The sequence below is a fragment of the Tachypleus tridentatus genome, chromosome 11 (genome assembly GCF_004210375.1).
Source record: "Tachypleus tridentatus isolate NWPU-2018 chromosome 11, ASM421037v1, whole genome shotgun sequence".
Taxonomy (NCBI): domain Eukaryota; kingdom Metazoa; phylum Arthropoda; class Merostomata; order Xiphosura; family Limulidae; genus Tachypleus; species Tachypleus tridentatus.
In genome coordinates, this window is record NC_134835.1 from 42,021,136 (window position 1) to 42,044,942 (window position 23,807).

The window sequence follows — 23,807 nt, forward strand, 5'->3', positions numbered from 1 at the left end:
AGATATGCATTCAGCAGCAACAGCCCTTCTTGTTCTCTTCTAGCAGCAATTTCTTTTGCTCTTGTTCTATTCTTTTAGCTATCCTTTTCCTATCTTGAGTTTGCCTTGCAGCAATTTTTGTTGTTGTTTTGCCGCTTTTTGCGATTTTCTAGCGTTTCCACTACGTATATCGAAACTTGGTGTTGGAAAAGAATTCCAGTTTTCATCATTATAAAAGTCTTTGGTTAACGCTAAAATACTAATTTTATAACTATTTTACAATGGAGCAACATTTTATAATTGAAAATTATGGATTTATTTGTTTTGTCAGTGAAGAAACCAGTAATGTAAGGAATTTATTCTCCATGTAGAGTATAACTACCACAGACAGACTATCATAGATAACATAGTTTTATTCAGAAAATACAGTGCATATCATTTACACATTAAAGAATTTTTCTAACGAAAAGTCATAAAAAGACACCTACAAAATACTGACTTGGAAATAAATGGGAGAAATAACAAAACATATTACAGGTTTTATTGGAATTTAAACATTCATATATAAGTACTGATCCTAATAAATAAACTAACCTGCAAGTTGTTACCCCTTATTAAATATATCTTGACCAAACTCTCAGTTCGAATGTATATGACATGTTTAAATTATTTAATCCTAATATAATTCTTTAAAACGTTTAAAGAACATGGCAAATACACTTTCACATGTTTATAAGAAGGTATCCTGTGTCTCAGATTCAAATTCTGAAAGTGTAAGCTAAACCTGCTTTTATTTCTATTTTTTCTACTCCTTAAGTTTCCGTGCAAGTGCTATTTCGTTTCACTAAATACCTTTGACAAAACCAGTATACATTAAAGAACATGTATTTAAAAAACGTTTACTTCATACCCACAGGCTGTTATAGTATTTTATGTCTTGATTGATTGACCACAAGTTTTGTTTTCCCCTAATTGTAAATATTAAACAAAGAAAGAAAAACTGAAATATTAGAAGAAACTTGAGAACGTTATGACATCTGCTACTATTATTACATTTTTTGTCCAAACAAAAAGCAAAATATTAAAATTTCTGGTTCAGAATATAGTTTTTTTTTTGCGACAGAATTAATAAATAAAACAACAGACTTATTTTTAAATATTCCTAATGTAAAACCCAGCTAACAACAAATAATGCAAACCCTTTAAGTACTAGCAGTTACTTTCACAAAGAGGAAAAAAGGATAGTGAATATTATTATTATATTGTTATAAAAAACGAAAATATTTTCAATTTTAACAGCTATTAACATGTACATTCAAAATGTTTACCAATAAATGCTAGTAACAGCAACAAAAACATTTGGTCATGGACATGCAAAGAAACATTAAAACACCACATGAAGCAAAAGAAGAAAAATCTGTATAATAAACTAACCCTTCAGCTGAAAAAAATATTCATAGGATTTGTTGTTGTTTTTTAATATATTTCATTATACAGTCACACAAGTCAGCATTCAGTTCTTTAATCAGAAACAGATCTTTTACAAACAAAAGTTAAGAAATTAGGAAATCTACTGGTTCAAAGCCTTAAATGTTTTCATACCAGTAAGCTAAATACCAATGGAAGCACATTTCTACTGAAGTTCATTTTTAAAAGTACTCCAAGAAATATACAATATACAGTTTCTTTACGTTGACTTAAGAATACAATATAGCACAGTCATAAAACTTTATATGGTAACTAGTAGATGTTTAGATGTTTTGTAACATGGAAAGTGAAATAATATATGAGGTCCAAAATGTTTTCTTTAAACATCGTTATCAGTAGAAAGCTAGATATTATACTAATCTTTATACTAACATATTTTAGCTCTGTAGTTCATATATCAAAAGGCATTATTAATAACAAAGAAATCAAAACTACTTGTTCGCTCTTTTAAACTTTAGTCTAGTTCTTAGCTTTCCATGAAGTCTAAGTCAATATAAAAAAAACTAACATTATAAATTACTGAGCTTTATTTTTGACTGATAATATAAATAAATTGGAATATATTTTAACTGGTTTATATGTGTACCTAATGTTAATGGAACTGCTTTCTAATTTAACTAGCACTAAATTTATACAAGATGAAATTTGCATTAGGTGCTTTCTGTATTTACTGTATAGTTTCAAACTCTAAGTATGATCAGGCATTTGAAATGTATGTGAAATATAAGAAAACAAAGATTAGATAGCAGTATCATGAAAAATAGCAACGAGTTACTAAATGCTAGTAACAGCAACAAAAACATTTGGTCATGGACATGCAAAGAAACATTAAAACACCACATGAAGCAAAAGAAGAAAAATCTGTATAATAAACTAACCCTTCAGCTGAAAAATATTCATAGGATTTGTTGTTGTTTTTTAATATATTTCATTATACAGTCACACAAGTCAGCATTCAGTTCTTTAATCAGAAACAGATCTTTTACAAACAAAAGTTAAGAAATTAGGAAATCTACTGGTTCAAAGCCTTAAATGTTTTCATACCAGTAAGCTAAATACCAATGGAAGCACATTTCTACTGAAGTTCATTTTTAAAAGTACTCCAAGAAATATACAATATACAGTTTCTTTACGTTGACTTAAGAATACAATATAGCACAGTCATAAAACTTTATATGGTAACTAGTAGATGTTTAGATGTTTTGTAACATGGAAAGTGAAATAATATATGAGGTCCAAAATGTTTTCTTTAAACATCGTTATCAGTAGAAAGCTAGATATTATACTAATCTTTATACTAACATATTTTAGCTCTGTAGTTCATATATCAAAAGGCATTATTAATAACAAAGAAATCAAAACTACTTGTTCGCTCTTTTAAACTTTAGTCTAGTTCTTAGCTTTCCATGAAGTCTAAGTCAATATAAAAAAAACTAACATTATAAATTACTGAGCTTTATTTTTGACTGATAATATAAATAAATTGGAATATATTTTAACTGGTTTATATGTGTACCTAATGTTAATGGAACTGCTTTCTAATTTAACTAGCACTAAATTTATACAAGATGAAATTTGCATTAGGTGCTTTCTGTATTTACTGTATAGTTTCAAACTCTAAGTATGATCAGGCATTTGAAATGTATGTGAAATATAAGAAAACAAAGATTAGATAGCAGTATCATGAAAAATAGCAACGAGTTGTTGTAATTTTCAAAAATTGGTAAAAACAACAAAAACTGTAGAGTATTTGTTAAAACACAGAAAATAACTTTGCTCATTGTGGTTTTCAAAATTAAAGGCCTACATTGTCATCAGTGCACTGAACACAGCTTTTAAGTTTCCTTGCTAAAATGTACATTGTCAAAAGCTCAAGACAGCCTTGGCATTTGCACACTGAGCCTTTGTCTTTCAGTAACAATTTCATAAATACTGCAATAATGATAATCATATTATAACAACAATTTCAAATGAGATATTAAAAATAAAAGAACACATTCAAAAATAAATTTTGTGTGTGTCTCACTTCCCCTATGTCTGCTTTTCATATTCCTTTATATTGTTGAATTACTATTTGCAGGACAAGTATGTTGGCTAAGTATATCAATTATATACTAAGCTAGCCTGTGTTGTTTAACATATTTATACCCGTCAGGGTCATCATAAAACGAGTATAAATCAACATTATCATTTCGTAATAATTTTATCATTTATCCAAAATATCTAAAACCACTGTAAGACAAGACCCTAGGTTATAAAACGATGCACAAAACACCTAAGTGAATTTTGAACACAGTTCTTATGAAACACGAGTCCCCATCCGGACTATCCACTTTAACAGAACAAAAGATGTAGGAAAAATGAGATAGTTTTCTAATAATAATCTTGATACAAAATTGTTTTAATTTATAAAAATCTAAATAATTAATAAACAAAGTTGTTCCTGTGATCAATCCTTCTATTAATAAATGGTACATTAACACACAAGGATGATATAATAACAAAACACCTTATATCTATCTTTACTACATTTTCAAAATATTCAGAAAGCACATATTAAACAAACATTTCCTCCACTAACTAATCTTTTGGGTTAAACTCAATTAATACACAGAAGTTCCAATGATGAAATTCCTTTAATTATTAATCTAACAGAGGCAAAAAACAAAACTTGTAACATCACAGTCAAAAATACAGTTCTGATGAACACTATAACAATAGTAATACAAATACCTGTACTACTTGCATATATATGTCTATTTTAAATATTTTTTCTTAACTTCAAGACAAAGCTTTTATGGTAAGCAAATAAAATGTTTTGAATTTATAAATATAGAAAAACACATTACAAATAGTTACAGCAAACTCTGAAAACATTTTACTTATACATATAAAAACTTCCGATCTTAAGGTTTAAAAATACACCTATTTTGAAAAGATCGAGTGTTTTCATATTTTAGCAGAAAATACATCAATTTCATGGTCAATTTTCCTTCTAAAAATTTATACTAACATACATAATTTTGTAAATGACATTTGCCCAAAATATCATCCTACCACTAGAACAGTTCTCAAAATCAAGCCTTATAAGACTGCCACTAAATATCAAATTACACCTTTACATAGAAACAATCCATTAACTCTGTTGTTCAAAATTTATATCTGTACAATGTTATATAAAAATACAAGCACTAAGGTGGTGAATTTCATTATAATGTACAGAAGAGTGTAAAAAAGAAAGTACTTGTCAGACACAGACAAGAATATTACTTAACAAAAAAAAAACCTTCACAAAGAGGGGAATGATATTATACATACAGAATACTAATGAATTGATACTTTAAACACAACTAACATTACTGGTGATACCTAAGGAAAGAAGTGATAAATACAGCAAGAATTTTAAAAATTGTATTCACAAGGACATTTTTTAAAAGTTCATGGCACAAACATTTCTTTGATGTACCAATCATATCTTGATGATATAAAACACAAGTTAACTAACATCCATAATATTTTCTACACCATTGAGGGAATTAATAGTTTAGAATGTTTCAGTTGACTCTGCTGATTTAAAACAATTTTCCATAAATTTCGTACTAAAACTAAATTACTAAGAAAACTAATAAATGATTTATTTTTGAACTAATTTCTGCAAGACACTTCCTGCAACATTGGCTGAAGGAAGTTATTCAAACTCCTCTATCAACAAGCTAGTTTTTATGCTTGAAACACAGTGATTTAGGAGATATTCAACATGACATTTTGTCTTACCATTTTAGTTTCTTCATTTCTTACTATAAACTTTGAGCATTTTATCACTTCAAACAATATTTCCATATGACCTCCAGATTTTAAGAAGAGCAAGTATCTTATTTATTGCAAAACATTTTAACTTAATGTTAATTAACTTATTTTCTCACTCTTATTAGCATATCATTACTTTAGCAGTTGTAGAAATTTATGCCAGATATAAAATAAAACAAAATCTTTCCCACAGTAAAGATATTTTTGGTTATTCAACCCATGGTAACTGCTTAAACTGCAAATCTTATGCAAAAGACACCACTTTAGATTTTGATATAATTTCAATTTTTCTAATCAGCTTCTGAGAAAAGTGCTTTTTTTTTAATTCCTTGTGTAAAAACAAAAATCACAAAATTCTAAACACATCAATACTCACTTAAAGTGTGCTGGTACAGAATTATTTTTTCTATATAATCTTGAAGTTACACCTAATTTGAATGTTTGAAAATTTAGTTTTTCTAAACAAAAAAACACCTTAATTTCAATGAGTTTACAACAGTCTTTTTATGCCTATTAAAAGCTCAAAATTTTACAAAATAACATCATGTAAGAAAAGATTAATTGAAGTGCAAACCTTAACATCAAGAAACTTCTCATTATTAAAGAGATACATGGGAAAAAGATGCTAAAACAAAGAACTGTATTAAAACTCCATTTTAATGGTCACACATAATATGAGTGACTTGAGAGAAAATTTGTTGCATACAGAATCAGAAAAAAAATGGAAAAGCTTTAACTAGAGGACCCAAAAAGGTATTTTATTTTAACAAGTCATAACTAATTGACTTGTTCTGAACTATATAATATACAAGAAAAGGAAACCCTGATTTTCTGAACTGTATTTTAAGTTTCTTAGTAAGTTACCCTGAATGGTTGAGTGTCTTGTTCTTTCAGGTTATGTAAAGTTGTCTTTGTCTTCCTCTGAATTAATCTTTGTTCTTTTAAATATCTCCTCACAGCCATAATAATCATTCAAAGAAATAAGCATCACACACACTTAGCATTAATACATTAATAATTTCTTTCATCCTAACAGATGTTTAGGACTTTGCCATGTTAGTTTATGACATTTATAAAAAAAAGGGTACCATTGTAGAAATATGTAAAGGTTTTGGGTGTTGCAAGAAAGTAACACCATAGTGTAACTTATGTGAATGCAAAAGTAGTCTAGATTATTCACTCAGAGATGCTTTAAATATAATATTTCTAGCTGGATAGTACCAGCTTACTTTTTAGAATGTACTTTAAAAAAGGCTTTGTAAACCTGTGTGCCAGAAATGTTTTTGACATGACTTTAGACAATCTAGTAAAAGTATTTTATACCTTTCTAACTTCTCCATTTTCTTATAACCAAAATATGATTACTATTCAATTCACTGATATAAGTATTAGCATTCAAATTGAATGTAATGTGAGATATCATTGCTATCAACATCTATAGTTTAATTAATTAGTTGTGATTTGTTAACTTATCTGTTCTTGCATGCTTTCCAACTATCCAGAAAATAATTACAAGGTCACAGTTGTTAAGAATTTGGCAACCAAAATAAGTGTGTTTAACATTAAACACCAGGATGAAAAGACTACACTGACTGTGACCAAGTCTGTTTTAAAGAAGTCAGTAAATTCAGTTTAGTAATTCTATCATCAGTCATGGTTTAATGTACCATTAGTAGTTAGTGTGTCATAGTGTTGTAATCAGTTGGCTTGTCACTGTTATGCCAGACAAAAACAGCAGTGCTGAAATCAACTGAAAATGGTAAGGAAGGTATATAATGCTACTTGTAAGTGTGGCTGTGTACTTTCATTCATTAAGTGATAAAACAGGCCCAAGTTCGTACTTGTTAGCCCAAACAGAATATTAAACTTGCCATTTTAAGAATTACCTTTATTATTATAATACACCTACCAAATCTTAATTCAGTAATGCACGGCTCACAAATACCACATGCAATGACTGACTGCAGTGTGTGTGGACATGGATGATAAACCTTAAATGTTTCACACCTGTTCTTTTGTTCTATATGAAAGGCAAAAACACTTGCAAAATGCTGTTACATTATCATCTGACAGTGGGCCTACAGTAAATTCACAAACTTTTTTGATAAAAATTATCCCTCATAAGTACTAATTAATGTTTATCCTCAGATTGGAAACAGTAAGCAAGTATACAATTAGAAAAAATGGTTAGGTTAGAGACTCCCAGAGTTTGGTCTAGCCATACTTAATTTTGTACAACTGTCCAGAGAGAAAGCAGCCAATCAGCAGCTCCAAATGTTTTGTCCAGGTCTGAACTGAACAAGGAAATTGCCCAAGATATTAAAATCTCTAACTAATAAACCATGCTTAGCTCTTCTTTTCTTCTTTTTTTTCAAATAATATTCCCCAGTAGCTCAGAACATTTTTCAAGAATTAAACAACTGATTGTTTTGGATCAGCTCTATGATTTAAAAATTAAAAAGCAGTATGATTACACTACACAATCTTATATGACAGTATCTGAATAACAGATATACAATTCAAGCAAATTAAAATGTGTAGAAGAATACCAAGTTAGCACCCAATTTTTATAATCACAGTTCTTTTTGGGTAAGCTACTGTCAATGGTCCAATCCATTATTTTCTGAAGCCAAAGGTCTAGCTCTCAATAGCAAGATAAAAATATCTAAAGTGAAAAGTTATTGAAGTGCTAGTCTTTTGAATCTAAAATACTGTAGGCTTCATGCAATATAGGTTGGAGAATTGATAAACTATTAAGCAGTTGGTATTGAAATTTTAAAAGTCAAGTCAGAAACATAACTAGACAAATAGCTTCTTCCCATTATAATTCTGTAAGAATAAGCAATTTATAACATTCATTTTAGCTAACAGTGCAAAGACACACAAGTCCTATTTGCACTAACCATCCCTAATTTGGAACTAATAGTTTAATCGATATGCAAGTTAGTGTAAAAGCAACAAAATGAAAACCAAACTGATCTCATGACCAAATCCTTTCAACACAATGAAAGAATGTTACAGTGATACACTAATTCTTCCCAAACTAGCACCCATTCAATCAGAAGTTTAAGAAATACATACTTGACAACTTATTAAAATTATAAACCCTTTGTATACTTATTTGTTCTGATCTTGAAAATACCATTAGATGTGCTATGGCCAGATCACTGAAAGAAAATGTTGCATAAGTAAGTAGAGCAACACAATCACTTTAATATCAAAATATATCCTTGTGACAAAGAAAATTAGAGCTGTCAGACAAGTTAGATTAAAAAATCAACACCATACTGGGTGAACTGAAATCATTAGAGAATGAAACGTATTACAGTTCTATGAATTTAGGGTGGAATGTGAGGAATCTATAATTAAAGTAATGAAAATCATGCTATTTATATAAATTTGTGGGTCAAAGTTAAATTGCTTCTTGTGGTGTCTCATGAAAAAAATTCTATGAAATAAGGCTTTTCCATTAATAGTAAAAAACTGAAAATATGTCCAAGTAGTCATATGTTGTTCTAAGTATTGCTGCTGACTAAACTAGGTATGCGATAACATGCTAAGTATGAACTCTAACAAACCTGATTTTCTTTGCAAAAAAAAATAACTACTTAGATAAAATCAAAATTATCAAGAGAAAGAAAAAATTTAAAGGGTAAAAATAAACAATTATGATGACACCAATGAACTTAAAGAAGTGTATACAGAAGAGCACTAATGAATCACACATGGATTTTGCAAGCAAGGCAGTGTTTTGGGATTTTACTTGGTTACCTAAATCCAATATTTTTAGGTGTTTTGATAAAGATATAGTAGGTAGTAGTAGATGTTGAAAAAATATCAAAGGTTAATTGAATTAAAAACAAAACAAAGACAGGGCAGTTATATTTCAACATTTTATGAGTTCTTTACTTCCAACTGGAATTATAATTTCTGTGCAGTGAAAACTCCTGAATATCAAAACATTCTGTCCATAAAAGCTTTCAACTGTGATACTCAAGATAATCAAGATTTTACTTGGTAAACAGTGAACACCATGATTAAGATACTCTGAGCTGTCTTGCTTTTAAAAATACAGTAAAACATTAATTTCCCAAAAACATAAACTAACCATGAGCTGTAGGCATAACATTACTTTATCTTTTGCTGGTACCAAACAATTCATCTCCAATATGTTGCAATTTCAATCCACATGTGTGCATGCATACTTCATGTACTTGATAAATACAATAATTAAAAATATTTAAACCCCAATTATAGAGAGAATTTTGTGCATATTTAATGTTCAATAACAACTGGGTAAAATACATAAGCAATTAGCAATAACTTTTTTATCGTCATTGTGTGTATTGCTTTTTGTTATCTATTATATGCCTAACTCTTAAAACCTCTATTTGTTTTGGTTTCTCAATAGTTATAATGTGTAACTTTTGATATTAATCAATGGTATAATGTTTTTTTCTCCTTGTGAATTACTAACTATAACAAAACTTTAATTTTACCTACAATTCCTGTTTGCCCCTACCCACTAAGAAGTAAACTAAACCAACATTTTGCTGTACTGTGAATTGTGTACTGTTTTTCAAGTACTCTCATATTGCATCTCATTATTCTAAAAAATGCTTTTTTTAGTGAATGTAGGTCTTGTATAATCAGCTTAAATATTTTAAAATATTTTCACTTTAGTTTTAACTTTTCATAAGCCAATATAATTAATCTTAATAAGCCAGATTTAAGATGCTCTCAAGACATACTTTATAAATCAATTCAAATATTGTTAAAATCAAAATTTACCTTTCACTTCTAGGTTAACTTGAATTTTCAAAACAAGAAATCACTCTTTTGCACAATAAAATTAGAAGTGAATAAAATAGTGCATCAAAAGTAGATTTAGCTTAACCAGAAATGTTCAGTAAAGTTGAGAGACTAAATTGGCAGACTCAATCTTAGATTAACTCTTCCCAGAATTAATTTTAAAACTTTATATTAACCCGTTCAGTGCCGTAGACAAGATAACTCGTCCAAGCCAATCGGTAATACAGTACCACAGACAAGTTAATTCGTTCTCAATAATACCTAACTTTAACGCTAGATGTCAGAACCATACATGGATTTGACCTACTTACAAATTGTTTCACTTTCAATCCAAAACGGCATCATGAAAAAAGTTACAAAATGAAGAAGCATTAGAGTTGTATTTTGAACTTGGTTCAGAGTTGCTGTAGCAGCTAAAATACTTGGCGGTCAACAGGCTAAAGGGTTAATTTATCAGGTTTAATTTCACTTCCAAAAAACAAAAAAATCCTTGCAACTTATTTCTCAATTAAATAAGTCAAAATAACTCTCAATATTCTGGACATTACATGAAATCCAGGAAAAATTTCTTAAATAAATAATTGAAACACAGTGATGGAAGAGAAGTTTGGCCTAACAAAGAAAGAATTTGCCCAAGAACAGATCATGTTTTAACAATTCAGTAAGCTATTATCTAATAAGTATTATTCTTGTTTTTAAAGCTTTTATAACAAACTCCAAACATTATTTTGAATTATAGTGACTAAAATCTGGCACTCAAGAGTGGCCATGTTATCACTAAAAGCACAAAATGTTTTTATTATTAAATATTTACAAAACTAATGTATGAAGCAATAAATTCTATTTATTGTTTTATTTATTCTAAAAAAGTGAACAAATAAACATGAATGTAAATTTTTATTGGCAGGCTGCAACTTTAAAAAACACACTCTTTCACTCAATCCATCTTACACTTTTATGTACAAACCCTTTTTTGTTGTTATTACAGCTAGAATATATGCAAAATTTTCTTCTTTGAGTATGTAAGTTTTGCATTAAGTTGTTAAAGAAAAAAATTTAAGAAATGAAATTTTAATTTAAAATATAAAAGTTAAAGAAAAAATTTGAGAAATGAAATTTTAATTTGAAAAAAACCTTTCAAAAACGTATATAAAATCACAGTAGGTTCAGGCTTTTAACACTAAAAGTTCTAAAGACTTTTTTTCAGATTAAATCAAAGGTAGAAACTTGTACAGAAACACCTTACATCCTAGATACAAGTGTTACAGATATTTATATGCTTTAATTACTCTTTATTCACACAATCTGATGATAACTTCTACATAAAGACACAATTAAGAAGGCTTTACTTTACTTTGATTCACAGTGACTTTCTGTGAGCACTTAACATTATCATTACTGTGAGGATGTGGGGACATTTGGACAAATTTCAGTAATCTACAGCCCATTCATTGTCTGCAAGAAAAGCATCTACTACCTCTTTCATTGCAAAATTTGGTATCAACTGGTCCTGGGTCAGTGGCGTACGTGTCACAGGATCAAAATGTCCAACTCTCTGTATTGAGATCAAAGATCCATTAGTTAATTTTAGATACAGAATAACACTGACAGAGAGAAAAGAAAAAATCTTTGGGGATAATATTGAAGTATGAACATCAGTTTTCAAGGCACATACAATAAAACAATAATTTCCAGTTGTAACTACAAACAATACATTTAATGTTTTTAAGTTGTAAATCTAAGTAATCCATATGTGGAAAGAAATCTCTTAACTGGAGAATGATTTACATTCTGAAAAAACCTTTTAATCATGTACACAAAACAGTATGGTAAAAATTAAGTGCTGTTCAATATTATATTTACCTATAACAGTTGTAAACTAACAGAGAATTGAGTGCAAGTTTTAAACATATTCTTGCATTACTTTATTCATGAACATCCAGTCTTTAAATAAAAATAAAAAAGCAGTTTAATATGTTTTACTTAACTAAAAACAAGTCAGTTCACACCTATTTCTGCCATAATGGATGACTGTTGCTACTTGTGTATATGTATCTCACATTAAATGAGAAACATTTTTTTCAAAATTAAAGTGTTTTTTTTCAAACATAGATTAAAATATATATAAAAAACATTACAATTTTAACTCTCTCTTATAATTAAACTGAAATATTTCATTGTAGTGTCCTTATTTACAGTTTTCCATTTTTAATGCAAATCATATCTATTTCAATACTTGAATGTAAACACTTTAATGAAAAAAACTTACATGGCTATCCCATCCAAAACTAAAAGGCTTTTATACACAACAGTTAAGAAAATTAAACATGACAGAATAGTGTATATTTGACAACTTCACTGTGGCATAATTTGTTATTTTTACAAATATAATTTGTTTGTTTTTGAATTTCACGTAAAGCTACCCAAGGGCTAACTGTGCTAGCTGTCCCTAATTTAGCAGTGTAAGATTAGAGGGAAGGCAACTAGTCACTGCCAACTCTTGGGCTACTCTTTTACCAACAAATAGTGGGACTGACCATCACTTTATAATGCCCCCACAACTGAAAGGGTGAGCATCTTTGGTGCGACCGGTATTTGAACCCGAGACCCTCAGATTATGAAATGAATGCTTTTACCCACCTGGCCATGCCAGGTCCCATACAAATATAATATGAATGTAAAATTAAAAAAATTATATACATTTACCTGTAAGTGTTCTTCAATGTCTTTCCTATCATAAGTAATTCCACTGGGTGTAATTACAGGATCTCGCATTACTTCAAAGCTTATCTTTCCACACAGATAGTCAGGTACATCACGTTTCTATGTAAATACCACTACAGTAAGTAACATTTTAAAATAAGATATCAAATTCACAACCTTAAAACTCTTACTTAATATCTGATCCATATCTTACAACAAGGAATAAATTCTATACTCATACAAGTAAAGTTGATATCCTTCTGTTAACACAATCAATTAAAAATGAAGTACAAAAAAGAGAATTCTACAAATATTGAAGAAACCTTACAAGTATTTGCAATTACGTGAAGTCACTCAAAATAATAAATTAAGTAATAGGTAATAACATTTCAAATTTCAGTACCTTAAATTGAGAAACAGTGTACACAAGATGCAAAGATATGAATATTCTTTGCAAATACAAGATAAAATGTGCAAATCATTTATCAGTATCATAATTAAAAGGTGAGTTATATATATTTAATTGATAAGTATATACAGTATGGCTAAGAAATAAATTACACTTCCAATATATACATTTGTTCTGCAAAACAAATAACAACTTTCCCAAAAGCTTTCCATGATTAACACAAAACTATTTATTTTGTTTTCACTTACCATTCTCCTATCATCAATTTTGGCAAATAAACCATTCACTTCATCTATATATTCGTCCTGAAATTAGGAACAAAATAATACTCTCAAAAAAATATTCAAAGATAAGAATCATACAAGCTTTATCAATGCATTCCTTTTCTCTATGTACTAATCCAAGACTGAAAACTCAAATTTCAGTACTAATCACCCAAATCTCTACTAAAATTAGTCTTTTTCTTCACGTCATTAAGGTAATAGCTTATAAACATTTTCTTCAGTACCTTCTTTTACCAGGAACTAAAACAAACGGTAGAAATAAAAACACAAAAAGAGCACAATGAAGGCTTGTTCAAATAGTTCCAGAGAGAGAAAGGTCTCAAGGTAAAGAAAAAACTTTTAAATATGGGTATCAAATGATGGGTGGTAATATATTTCATGGCCTTTGCTTGTTAAAAATAAAACATGAAAAATTAAAAGTATAAAGCACATTTTACTAATAAAAGCAGTTACTGTTTAGTTCTCTGACCTTGAAAGAAAATTTATATGCTGCTCAAAACAGTTAAAGGAACACGTATATATATTTCAGTATATTTTTGTCATAATTAAATTTATGTATGAAAAACATATCCATTCATCTACAAGTGTATTTTTTAAGCTTGCGAGTGATGTTTGAAGCAACTCAAATGAAACTCACTGCACTCAAGGAGAATGCAACTCAAGGTACCCTATATAAGGCTGTTATGTGAAACTATGCATTCCTCATTAATTCTCAAAACAAACACTAACATAGATCTGTTGCAGCTTGTTTTGTCAGTGTGTACCTTCATCTTGTGTACCAAGCAGTCAAGCACCAATTGACAGAGAGTGAGGTGGCCAGGGCAGTCCAGATGCTGGAGGATGACCAGACCCAAAGGAGGGTGGCACAGTGCATCGGTGTATCACCAAGCGTCATCAATTAACTTTGGTGACACTACCAGGAGACAAACTCTTATGGCAGGAGACCAGATCAAAGCCGTCATCGCTGCACAACAGCCAAAGAGGACTACTACACCGTGACTACCACTCTGAGGGAAAAGTTAACTATGGCTCGGTGACTGCGAAATGACCTTCATCATTCCACTGGAATCCACGTGTCGACCCAAACAGTTTACAATCGTCTGCATGAAGGACGTCTTAGGGCCAGACAGTCTGCAAGAGGCGTTATTCTGACAGCACGACACCGTGCAGCCAGGTTGGACTTTGCTTGTCAGCACCTGGACTGGGAACTTCATCAATGGGCCGCCATACTGTGGATAGAAGAGAGCAAGTTCACTGTGTTGATAATGGATGTGCGAGAGTGTGGAGATGCCTAGGAGAGTGATTTTCTACCTGTAACATTGTGCAAGTTGACGCTTATAGAGGAGGTTCTGTAATGGTCTGGACAGGCATGTGCTTGGGTGGCCACCCAAACTTATTCATACTCGACATGGGTGCTCTGAATGCATGACAATATAGAGATGAAATTCTAGAACCCATTGTGAGGCCTTTTGCTGGTGCTGTCTGTGATGGGCTCATTCTCATGCAGGTTAATGCGTAAGCTCACGTCACCAGACTGTGTATGGACTTCCTTGACAAGAAAGGAATAGACTTTTGGGTGGCCTGCCAGGTCTCAAGATTTAAATCCAATTGAACACTGTTGGAACATGCTGTCAAGGTATGTTAATGAATGCCAGCACCCTCCTCAGAATGTACAGGAACTCTGACAAGCCCTGGTAGACAAGTGGGCTTCCATACCCCAAGATAACACTCATAGACTGATTTGAAGTGTGCCAAATCGGTGTCAGGAGTGCCACAGCCTGTGGAGGTCACACTAGATATTGAATGTTTCAAACATTTCTTGAATAAATGCTTGTAAACTGTTTAAAGTATTGTTTCATATGGAATATCATTTTTGGTGTTATTGGTCATTTTTAAAAATTTTATTTATCCGTGTTTTACTATTCATGACACATTAAAAAATGGATACAGATGGAGCTGAAATGAGGCAATTTACCTAAAAAAAATAAAATTATCACATTTGGAACACTGAGATAAACTATACAAGAAAATGCACTTGATTCTTTAATTTTTTTTAGCAGTTTATATCTGCAGTCCCAGAATTTGTAAGATAATCCATCAGCCACACATATATACTTAATAAAAGTATTATAAATACACAAGTATATTTGTAATGTTTCCATTCTATTGAGTAAATCTCAGTACAGCAAGGACTGTATCAATTTGTACATTACAAAAACGTTGCATATGCAATCATTACTAATGGATAAACGTAGTGCAGCCAGATCAAGTTGACAAAAGGTGCTTGGAGGGGTGTCAACTTTTGTGGTCAATGAGTTCCAACATAAATGCAATACTCTGTATTTTCTTACAGCATTAATTCAGAACACAAGATTTTTACAAAGAAATCTTCCTGACAAGTGAATCTCACCAATGCTTGTTGAATTGACTACATAATAGATTGCCAGGCATAGGGTTATTAATTTTATTGTAATTAGTGCCAAAACAATCAGAGTAACTAGAAAAGTATTTTGCCCAGTACAAGTTCTTCCACCACAGTTTCAATTACGTGACAGGCTGACAAAACTGGCAAGGCACTGCTGAAAAGGGTAAAGCAAAGCACCTCATTTAATATCACTAGTGAGGACATTATTAACAAACAGAACCATAACATATTTTTAACGACGATTACTTTTGTATCTCATCTTCTTTAGATATTTTAATGTTTGGTGGTTATTAATTTTAATGTATAATGTACAAAGTTGAAAGAAAAAAAGTAGGCACTACCACTCTGTCAAATGTTTTGTTTTGCTATTTATTAAATTTTATTCTTAAATGTTTTCATCATGGTGTTCAATTTATATTTCACTCATTTTGTCTACTCAAAAAGAATCAAGTATACACATACATACAAGATACAAAGGAATTTTGTGTATGAAGAAATATACAATAATAGAAAAAAATTTAAGGTATAAAATAATTCAGTAAAATAACTACTTGCTTATAAGTTATTGCTCAAAGTTTTAATATCACTTTAAATTTAAGGATAGCTGGTTGAGATAACTTTCAAGTAGCTTTGTGTGAAATTCTACAAACAGTCTCTCTCTTTCTTACCAAAAATTCACATTACCATTGCACTCTTCCTCCATAACTTCTTACACTTAGTCAAAACCAATAATTTTATTAATTTAATGGATATCAACAAAATAGGCTATGCTATATTTTCTAAAATAATTATATCATAGTCATTTTTGCTAGGTCAAGTAAGTTACCAAAATGTAATGTTTTCACTTAATTTGCTAGTTATTAGGCTTAGAGTAATCTTTCAGCCTCTTATTAACCTTCACTCATAAAATACTACAGCAAATTGAAGCACAAATAACTGATGAGAAAAAAAAGAAAGATTCCTAAAGCTAAGAATAATTCATAAGACTATCAAAGATCATAAAGAAATTATAAAAGATATGTAACTCAGGGTCTACTGAGGATGAGGACTAAGTATTTCTTTTGATTGTATTTAATTTAGAAAGTTAACTGAAAAGACTAGCAATGAAATGGTTTATGAACCTAGAATTTCTGCTTCATAACATTAGGCCCATTTCCTAAATTAATGTAAAGAAGCATTACTGGAATTCCATGTATGAACAAGGCAAAAAACTCAGTTAATTCACAGCAGTACATACTCATTTTTATTAAGAAAACATAATACACATTCAAATATGCTAAGGCACTTTCAAGTAGAAACATGAGCTCAAAACATCAGCAGAAAGATTCAAAAGAAAGTAAAAATGGTACTTGCCCTTAATGAAGGTAAAATGTGCATAATACTGCTTGGTGACTAACTTAATTCATTCCTTATGAGAACTGATTGTATTGGTTAATGCTAAGTAAAATAATTAATCAAAAGTAGTGTTTAAGATTATTCAAAATATCCAAATAATCAAATTATTACTATTTTGATTTCTCTATTTTCTTTAATTAATTCAAGTTTAACTTTAATCAATTAGTATCACAACTCATAGAAATAATCAACCAACCAAAACTATGGTTTTCAATTATTTCAACTAAGAAACTATGGTTTCTCAAATTCTCCTTATTTTTTCAATCAATTCAAGATTATTCAGCTTTGAACAAGCATAGTCAAGTGATTATGGATACAAAGAACTGCCTCATGATTAGTGGATCTTGGGTTTGATTCATTGTGCAACTGTGCATAATATTTGCCCTTTCACACACTGAGAGGTTACATTTGTTTTTAAATCAAGGCAATGTTACTAGGTCTATCTGCCGTCATTCTTAATTCTGTACATTCAATTATAGGGAAGGCAATTGTCCAACAGTACCTTCCAACAACTCTTGGATTAAATAGATGAATGCATTAATTAATTAATTTTTTCACATTATGTTATGTTTCCAATTTATAATTGTGAAATGTACTCTCTAAAGTTGAATAAGATGTGAAATTAATGTTTCTACAATGGGTTACAATGTAATCTATAATTAATATTACTGTATTCTCCAGTGTTAAATAAACTGTAAATTTATTTTTTCTACTTAAGTATGAAACATCATACCTCTTACTTTTGTGTTTTAGTAGTTGTGAAAGAGATTGGCACATCTGAAATCCACAACTTTCCAAGCAAGGAGAAAATGCTCACAAAGCAATATTCTTTATCCACTAAATTATGGTAGCCTTTTAACCATAAATTACAAATAAAAATATACATACTGATTTTCAAATAACCAGTTAACAAAAGTTATAATTTTTCAATACTGAAAATGTATATCCAATAGGTACCTAATTCCTCTCACAAAATAAGCTATTCTAGTTCAGTTGCTGCTATCTATGTGCAAACTTTTGTTATGTGCATTATGCCCTCCCCTCCCTTATTGGCAGGGAAATATTCCAATGTGTCTCCCATGCAAATCATCATGCATCATTTCAATAAGAACATAATATGATCACATAACTATCTCTGTACTGAAAAACAACTTTGAAATTTGGCAGCAAGCATAAGCACCAGTAGCAGGGTGGAAAATGTAAGGGGAAGCAAACACCCATCAGAAATACATTTTCAGTACAGAAAAATTATGATTACTGATACAGTACTTACCTCGTCTCACAAAATTAATTAGAATCCCACACTGAATAGGAGGAGGGGCCAGTGCAAGAGAATGATAGAAATATCCCCCAAAAGCATCCAAAGCATACCTCTGGAAATTAGAGAGTCAGATCCAAAGATTCAATGAGGAGAACTGTACCGCTTATAAACCAGGTATAGTCTATGGCCCACTGTGAGATGTGGAGTAGATAAGGGTGGTAAAGGTGAGGAGCACACCTAAGTGGAAGAAACCTGTATCAGGATCATGTTCTGAGCCACATAAAATAAATATAATCAATCCCAAATATAGAAAAGTGGGTAAAACAATGGAAGTGCCCTCAAATGCAGAGTGGCTCAGACATGATGAACTGTACTCTGTAAGTCAACTACATCTAGAACTCTTGCCACTGGAAACCCAATATCCATATGAGGATAGGATGAGAATCATACAGTCTTTGCCTCAAACCCAATAAACTGGGGGAACTGAGAATAACACCATCTATCAGGTATATCACAAGCATTAGCATGGAGCAATCAATCTAGGGACCCAAAATCTGGTTACAAAAAAGATGTCTATCACATGCAATCAACTTCCCCAAATGGGAATTTACTAGAATCATCCACAAGGCAATACCATCCCCATATTAAAATAGGATGAGGGTAAACCAGAAAAACAGAACCATAACAATCTCACATACCCATTTCTATGCCCCACAACACAGATGGAAGAAATCAGAGAAGGAAAATAGTCAATCTAAAACATATATGAGGAATTATGTTGATTGGTTTTACTCTAAATCTAAAACCCAGCCACGAGGTACCAACATCCATATGGGAGTAGGATGAGGGCTCCTAAATGAAGAAGTGAACTGCACTTTTATAGATGTTTCACTCCTTTGTAATAGCATATCACAAAGAAGAGAATATTACATCATCTACACCCACAGAACAATACTGCCCTACTCTGCATTAAATGGTTATATCCATTTTTGTGTGGAACCAATTCAGGAGGGTGCCTCCATGGTTGACCACCTCAGTGACTTGAAGCTGGAAAGTAGCAAGGACACCCATGCTCCACCAGAAGAAAACCAGTGAAAAGATGGTGGAGAGTCCAGAGGAATGTCATCACCTGACAGTGCAATGGGTGACTACAAAACTCTATTCTGGAAAGCAGTCCACACTGAGCTATTCACTACAGGAATGGTAGCAATGCTCTTCTGGTAGAGCCCAGAACATGTGTTTATGAAGCAAAATATTGCAAAGTTATTCAACTACAACTGTTCTTATGGAACGCCCCATCTCAATGGTGAGCACTGTGAAGCTATGGACTAGAAAGCTTGAGTCAATATGGCTGTAAAATGCAGATTTCAAGTTAAATAATACTCAGTCAGGCACCACTTACCAGAAAGTGAGAGCTCTATAATGATGAATTAAAAAAAAGGTATGAATAAAAAGTTATCAGTCAGAGTCACACTGAAGTGTGAAGAATGGCCACAAGTGGAAGTCAAAATCTCAACAAAGAAGAAACTGAACACAATGAAGGTAATGGGAGACAAATGTGTTGGACATGATCTACATGCCTGATTATAGAACTTCCTTCAAATATGAAAAGTAAGAGAAAAGACTAAGTGTCTCATTCTGATGAGAAGATACCCAGAACAAGTTCAATGAGGGGGGGGTAAGTCAAAGAGGAATAAGCCAATGACATCAAAAGTTCAACCCTATTAGTAAAGATTGCAGGTGAAAGATCATGAAGGGAGGAAGACTGCTAGGAGATTGACATTGAATGTTTCCATGGAAGGAAGCCGTACAGGCCATATAACAATGAGGACACAGAAGTCTATCCAGATCTAGTCAAGGGAAAAGATGCAAAAAGGAGGAGATACCTTCTTGTACCAAAGTCTTTGGGAGAAAGAAAATGATCTAACTAAAGGAGAAGACAGATAGGGTGATAAAGTAAATGTAAATGTTAATAGCACACAAATTTAACCACCTATGTCCAGAGGCTAAGAGGAAAAGGAAGTGTTTTAATAGTTCATCTGGGAGGTGATGCACCAAGAAGAAAAACATGAACATGATAGGCACAAGTGAATAAAAAACAGAAGGTAAAGGATAAGGCTGCCCAATAACCTATGATCAAGAAGCCCAAGAACCATCCTGTCAAAGAGCCAAGTGAGAAATTCCACCATCTGAGTCACAATACACTGGTTAGTGAGAAGTCCTTGAGTTGTAAACCTTCTGCAGAATACCTTCCAATTTGTCAATATATCACTATGGCAAAAGGACATATGGAACCAACTAAAAGGTAAAAATCTTGATTGGAGAAACCCAATCTTGCCAAAACCCAGATAAAAGTCAGGCATGAAAATTCAGGACATGAAGTGCAGAATGTAGGACTGGTGACCAAGGCTGATGGAGGAAGAGAGAATAGCAGGTACCGTAGCCATGGAAACTACATCTGAACTAAACAATAAGAAGCAATCAGAAGAAGTGCTATGAATGACAGAGATAGCCTGATGAAGCAAGAGGATAAAGATATTTGTGGGATCAATCTTGGCTGAAAGTATTAGCTGCCAGAGCCTGAGAATGAGCAACCATAAGAGAGATAACTTGTGATTGAAGCTTGTAGCACATGCATCCACTTGAGGAAAACCCCACCAACTGCAAAGATTCCTGAAAACAAAGGTATCTGAGGCCTACTCCAGTCAATATATGTGGTTAAGATGGGTAAAATGATCTACAATAAACTGCCCAGAGATGGATAAATCAAAGATGAGGATGAGACAGAGATAATATAGGTATATGGAAATAAGCATTGGCAATATCCATTCTGGTCATCCATAAACCCAGAGAAAATGCCCATTTCAGGGTGAGAAAAGATTTTGTAGTAAACTAGAGCAGGTAAATGAAGCAAATGAGATGAGATAAATCTATAACCAGCCTCCAGTCCCTGGTTTCTTTGGAACAACAGTCAAAAATGAAAAATTTGTTAAAGGATAGAGAAAAGGTTAGATAGCATGCTGAGATAGCATTTTCCAAACTTCGTCTGACAGACAAAGGTTGGTCATGGGATTCAGTGGAGAAGAGAAAAGGAGATATGGGATGTCGGAAAAGAAAATGGATTACAAGTCCTTCTGAAAAAATCTGGAAAACCCAGTGATTATTGACAAAGGAATGCCCACAATGAATAAAACTGTCAAGCTGAGCTCCAACCAAACACCAACTCAATGAGTAGTTATTGGTTCTGTTGGCAACATGGGGTGCATCATCATAAAAAAAAAAGATGAGAATAAGCACCCCAAGAAGAGGATACAGATCATGATAGGGAAGGGGAATAATGAGGCATGATAACAGGTGGCATATGGGACTTTAACTGACACAAACATGCAACAATGGTGGTAAGGGTAAATTTTTGCTGGACTGATACCACCCACAGCTCTAGTATTTCTAGGATAGTATCAGAAACATGTTGCCAGAGAAATGAGAGCCATAAATAAATTCCTAAGATAAGATGTTGGTAAACAGACCCGAGCTAAAACCTCATCATGACCTAGAAGGTCCCAACAACAGAGAAACTACATATGCAAAGTTAGAGCTGAAGACGATAAACAGTCAAGTGTGGATGAAATGGTATTTCTAGAAAACCCCTCAGGATTTTTACAGAGTCTCAGTGAGAAGGTGTAAAGAAGAAAGATAATATAAAGTAATTGGAAGGGTAAGATGAAGGGTAAGGCACAGTCAAGAATACTGTGCATGGGTCAGACTGACAAATGATTCAGGTGCTACCTTCCAAACAGGCAATATGGAACTTTACAGCTGTTGGTCCAAAAGGAGACAGTCAACACAGTGGTATGAAAGTGAGGACTAATCCCATCCCTTAACTGCAAGGCAAACTGGCCAACATGAGATGAGCCAAAATATCAGGGGAGAGAGGAAAACTAAGAAGGATGGGAGGATTGATCATGCAACAAGGAAGGACATGGCTCATAAAAAAAATAGGAGAAAGGGATAAAATGTCACATACTTGAGAGACAAAATCTAAAAAGGCTTCACTAGGTCTAAATGATTCCTCAGGTGGGGATGGGAAGGTATGGCAAAATCAGGAGGTGGAAATAAACAATCCAAGTCCACATTCAGCTTGTCTGGGAGGAACTTGGATAAACATGGATAAACCAACCATTAGATTGCTCACACCTGAAGCCTGAGAAAGAACACTAGTTGCTGATGTGACCCTCAAAATGGTAACATGAACTTCAGAATTTATAGTGATGAAAAGTCCACCAAAATTAAGCAGTAAAAAAGAATAATGCAATGGGAATTAACTGATTAAAATTTTAAAGTAAAGAAATTGTCTGAATGAAAACTACATAAATCAAATAAAATCACTTTGATAGTTCAGTAGAGTAGTATTGAGGGAGTCACATGTGTATGTCATGCTCCTATTGCTGAAGAAGCATGCATGATTTGCACAAGACACATGTTGAATCTTTAAATTCCAATATGGTGGAGAAGAAGACTTGTGGTATACGCATATATAGAAAAAAGTTTGCATACAGAGAGCAGCAATAAACAAGAATAGCTAATAAGTTGAGGTAATTACTGAATAAGAATCAATATATTAATATAAATTAAAAGCTGCAAATATCTTTGTTACTTTATTATATTATGCTAATTTTTGTTAATACACTTCAAGGAATAATTTCTGTGTATCACTCCTTAAGATTTCTGTATAATTTTCACATTTTTTTTAATTTTCCCAAAATGGAATTTGAAACTTTTTAAAAGCCATCATTATTTCAGTTTCTTGATATGAACTATGCCAGTTTCTTTTTTTGAGCAAACATTTCTCAAAGTACCAATCCCTAACAATCCAACTGTATGATGTAAGTTGAAGCATATGATGATACATGTACTATTAAATGTTAGTACTTAGCTCATTGTGTTTGAAAAAGTTACTCTCACTTTATGTGCGTGCATGTGTTTTCTTGTAACAAATCCACATTGGACTATCTGCTGAGTCCACTGAGGACTTACTTTATGCTATTAATATTGCAGGTGTTAATAGGCCTTCCACATGTTGACCAGGAAGTGTTCTTTTATTCGTTTCAAAATTTTTTGCACATTACAAGATACTTTGTTTGTAAGTGAAATTTTAAAAAGGTACAGTGTGGTGCATGTGATATAGTATACAAAAGTATTGTTTATGAAAGGTTTGGAAATTTTTCTTTTTGTGGATAATATTAG

General features: G+C 31.8%; 1 protein-coding gene across 5 annotated transcripts in view; it reads right to left on the reverse strand.

The window, feature by feature from the left end:
- Positions 1-7,630: 7,630 nt before the first annotated feature.
- The window catches only part of STUB1 (STIP1 homology and U-box containing protein 1), a 52,510-nt gene continuing 36,333 nt past the window's right edge, over positions 7,631-23,807 (reverse strand). For all 5 annotated transcript variants that reach the window (XM_076467022.1, XM_076467020.1, XM_076467019.1 and 2 more), the window contains exons 6-8: positions 13,447-13,503; positions 12,793-12,909; positions 7,631-11,641 (exon numbers count right to left, since the gene is read on the reverse strand). In XM_076467022.1, the coding sequence (XP_076323137.1) occupies positions 11,516-11,641; positions 12,793-12,909; positions 13,447-13,503 (300 nt within the window). In that variant the 3' untranslated portion in view covers positions 7,631-11,515. The remainder of the gene's footprint in view (positions 11,642-12,792; positions 12,910-13,446; positions 13,504-23,807) is intronic.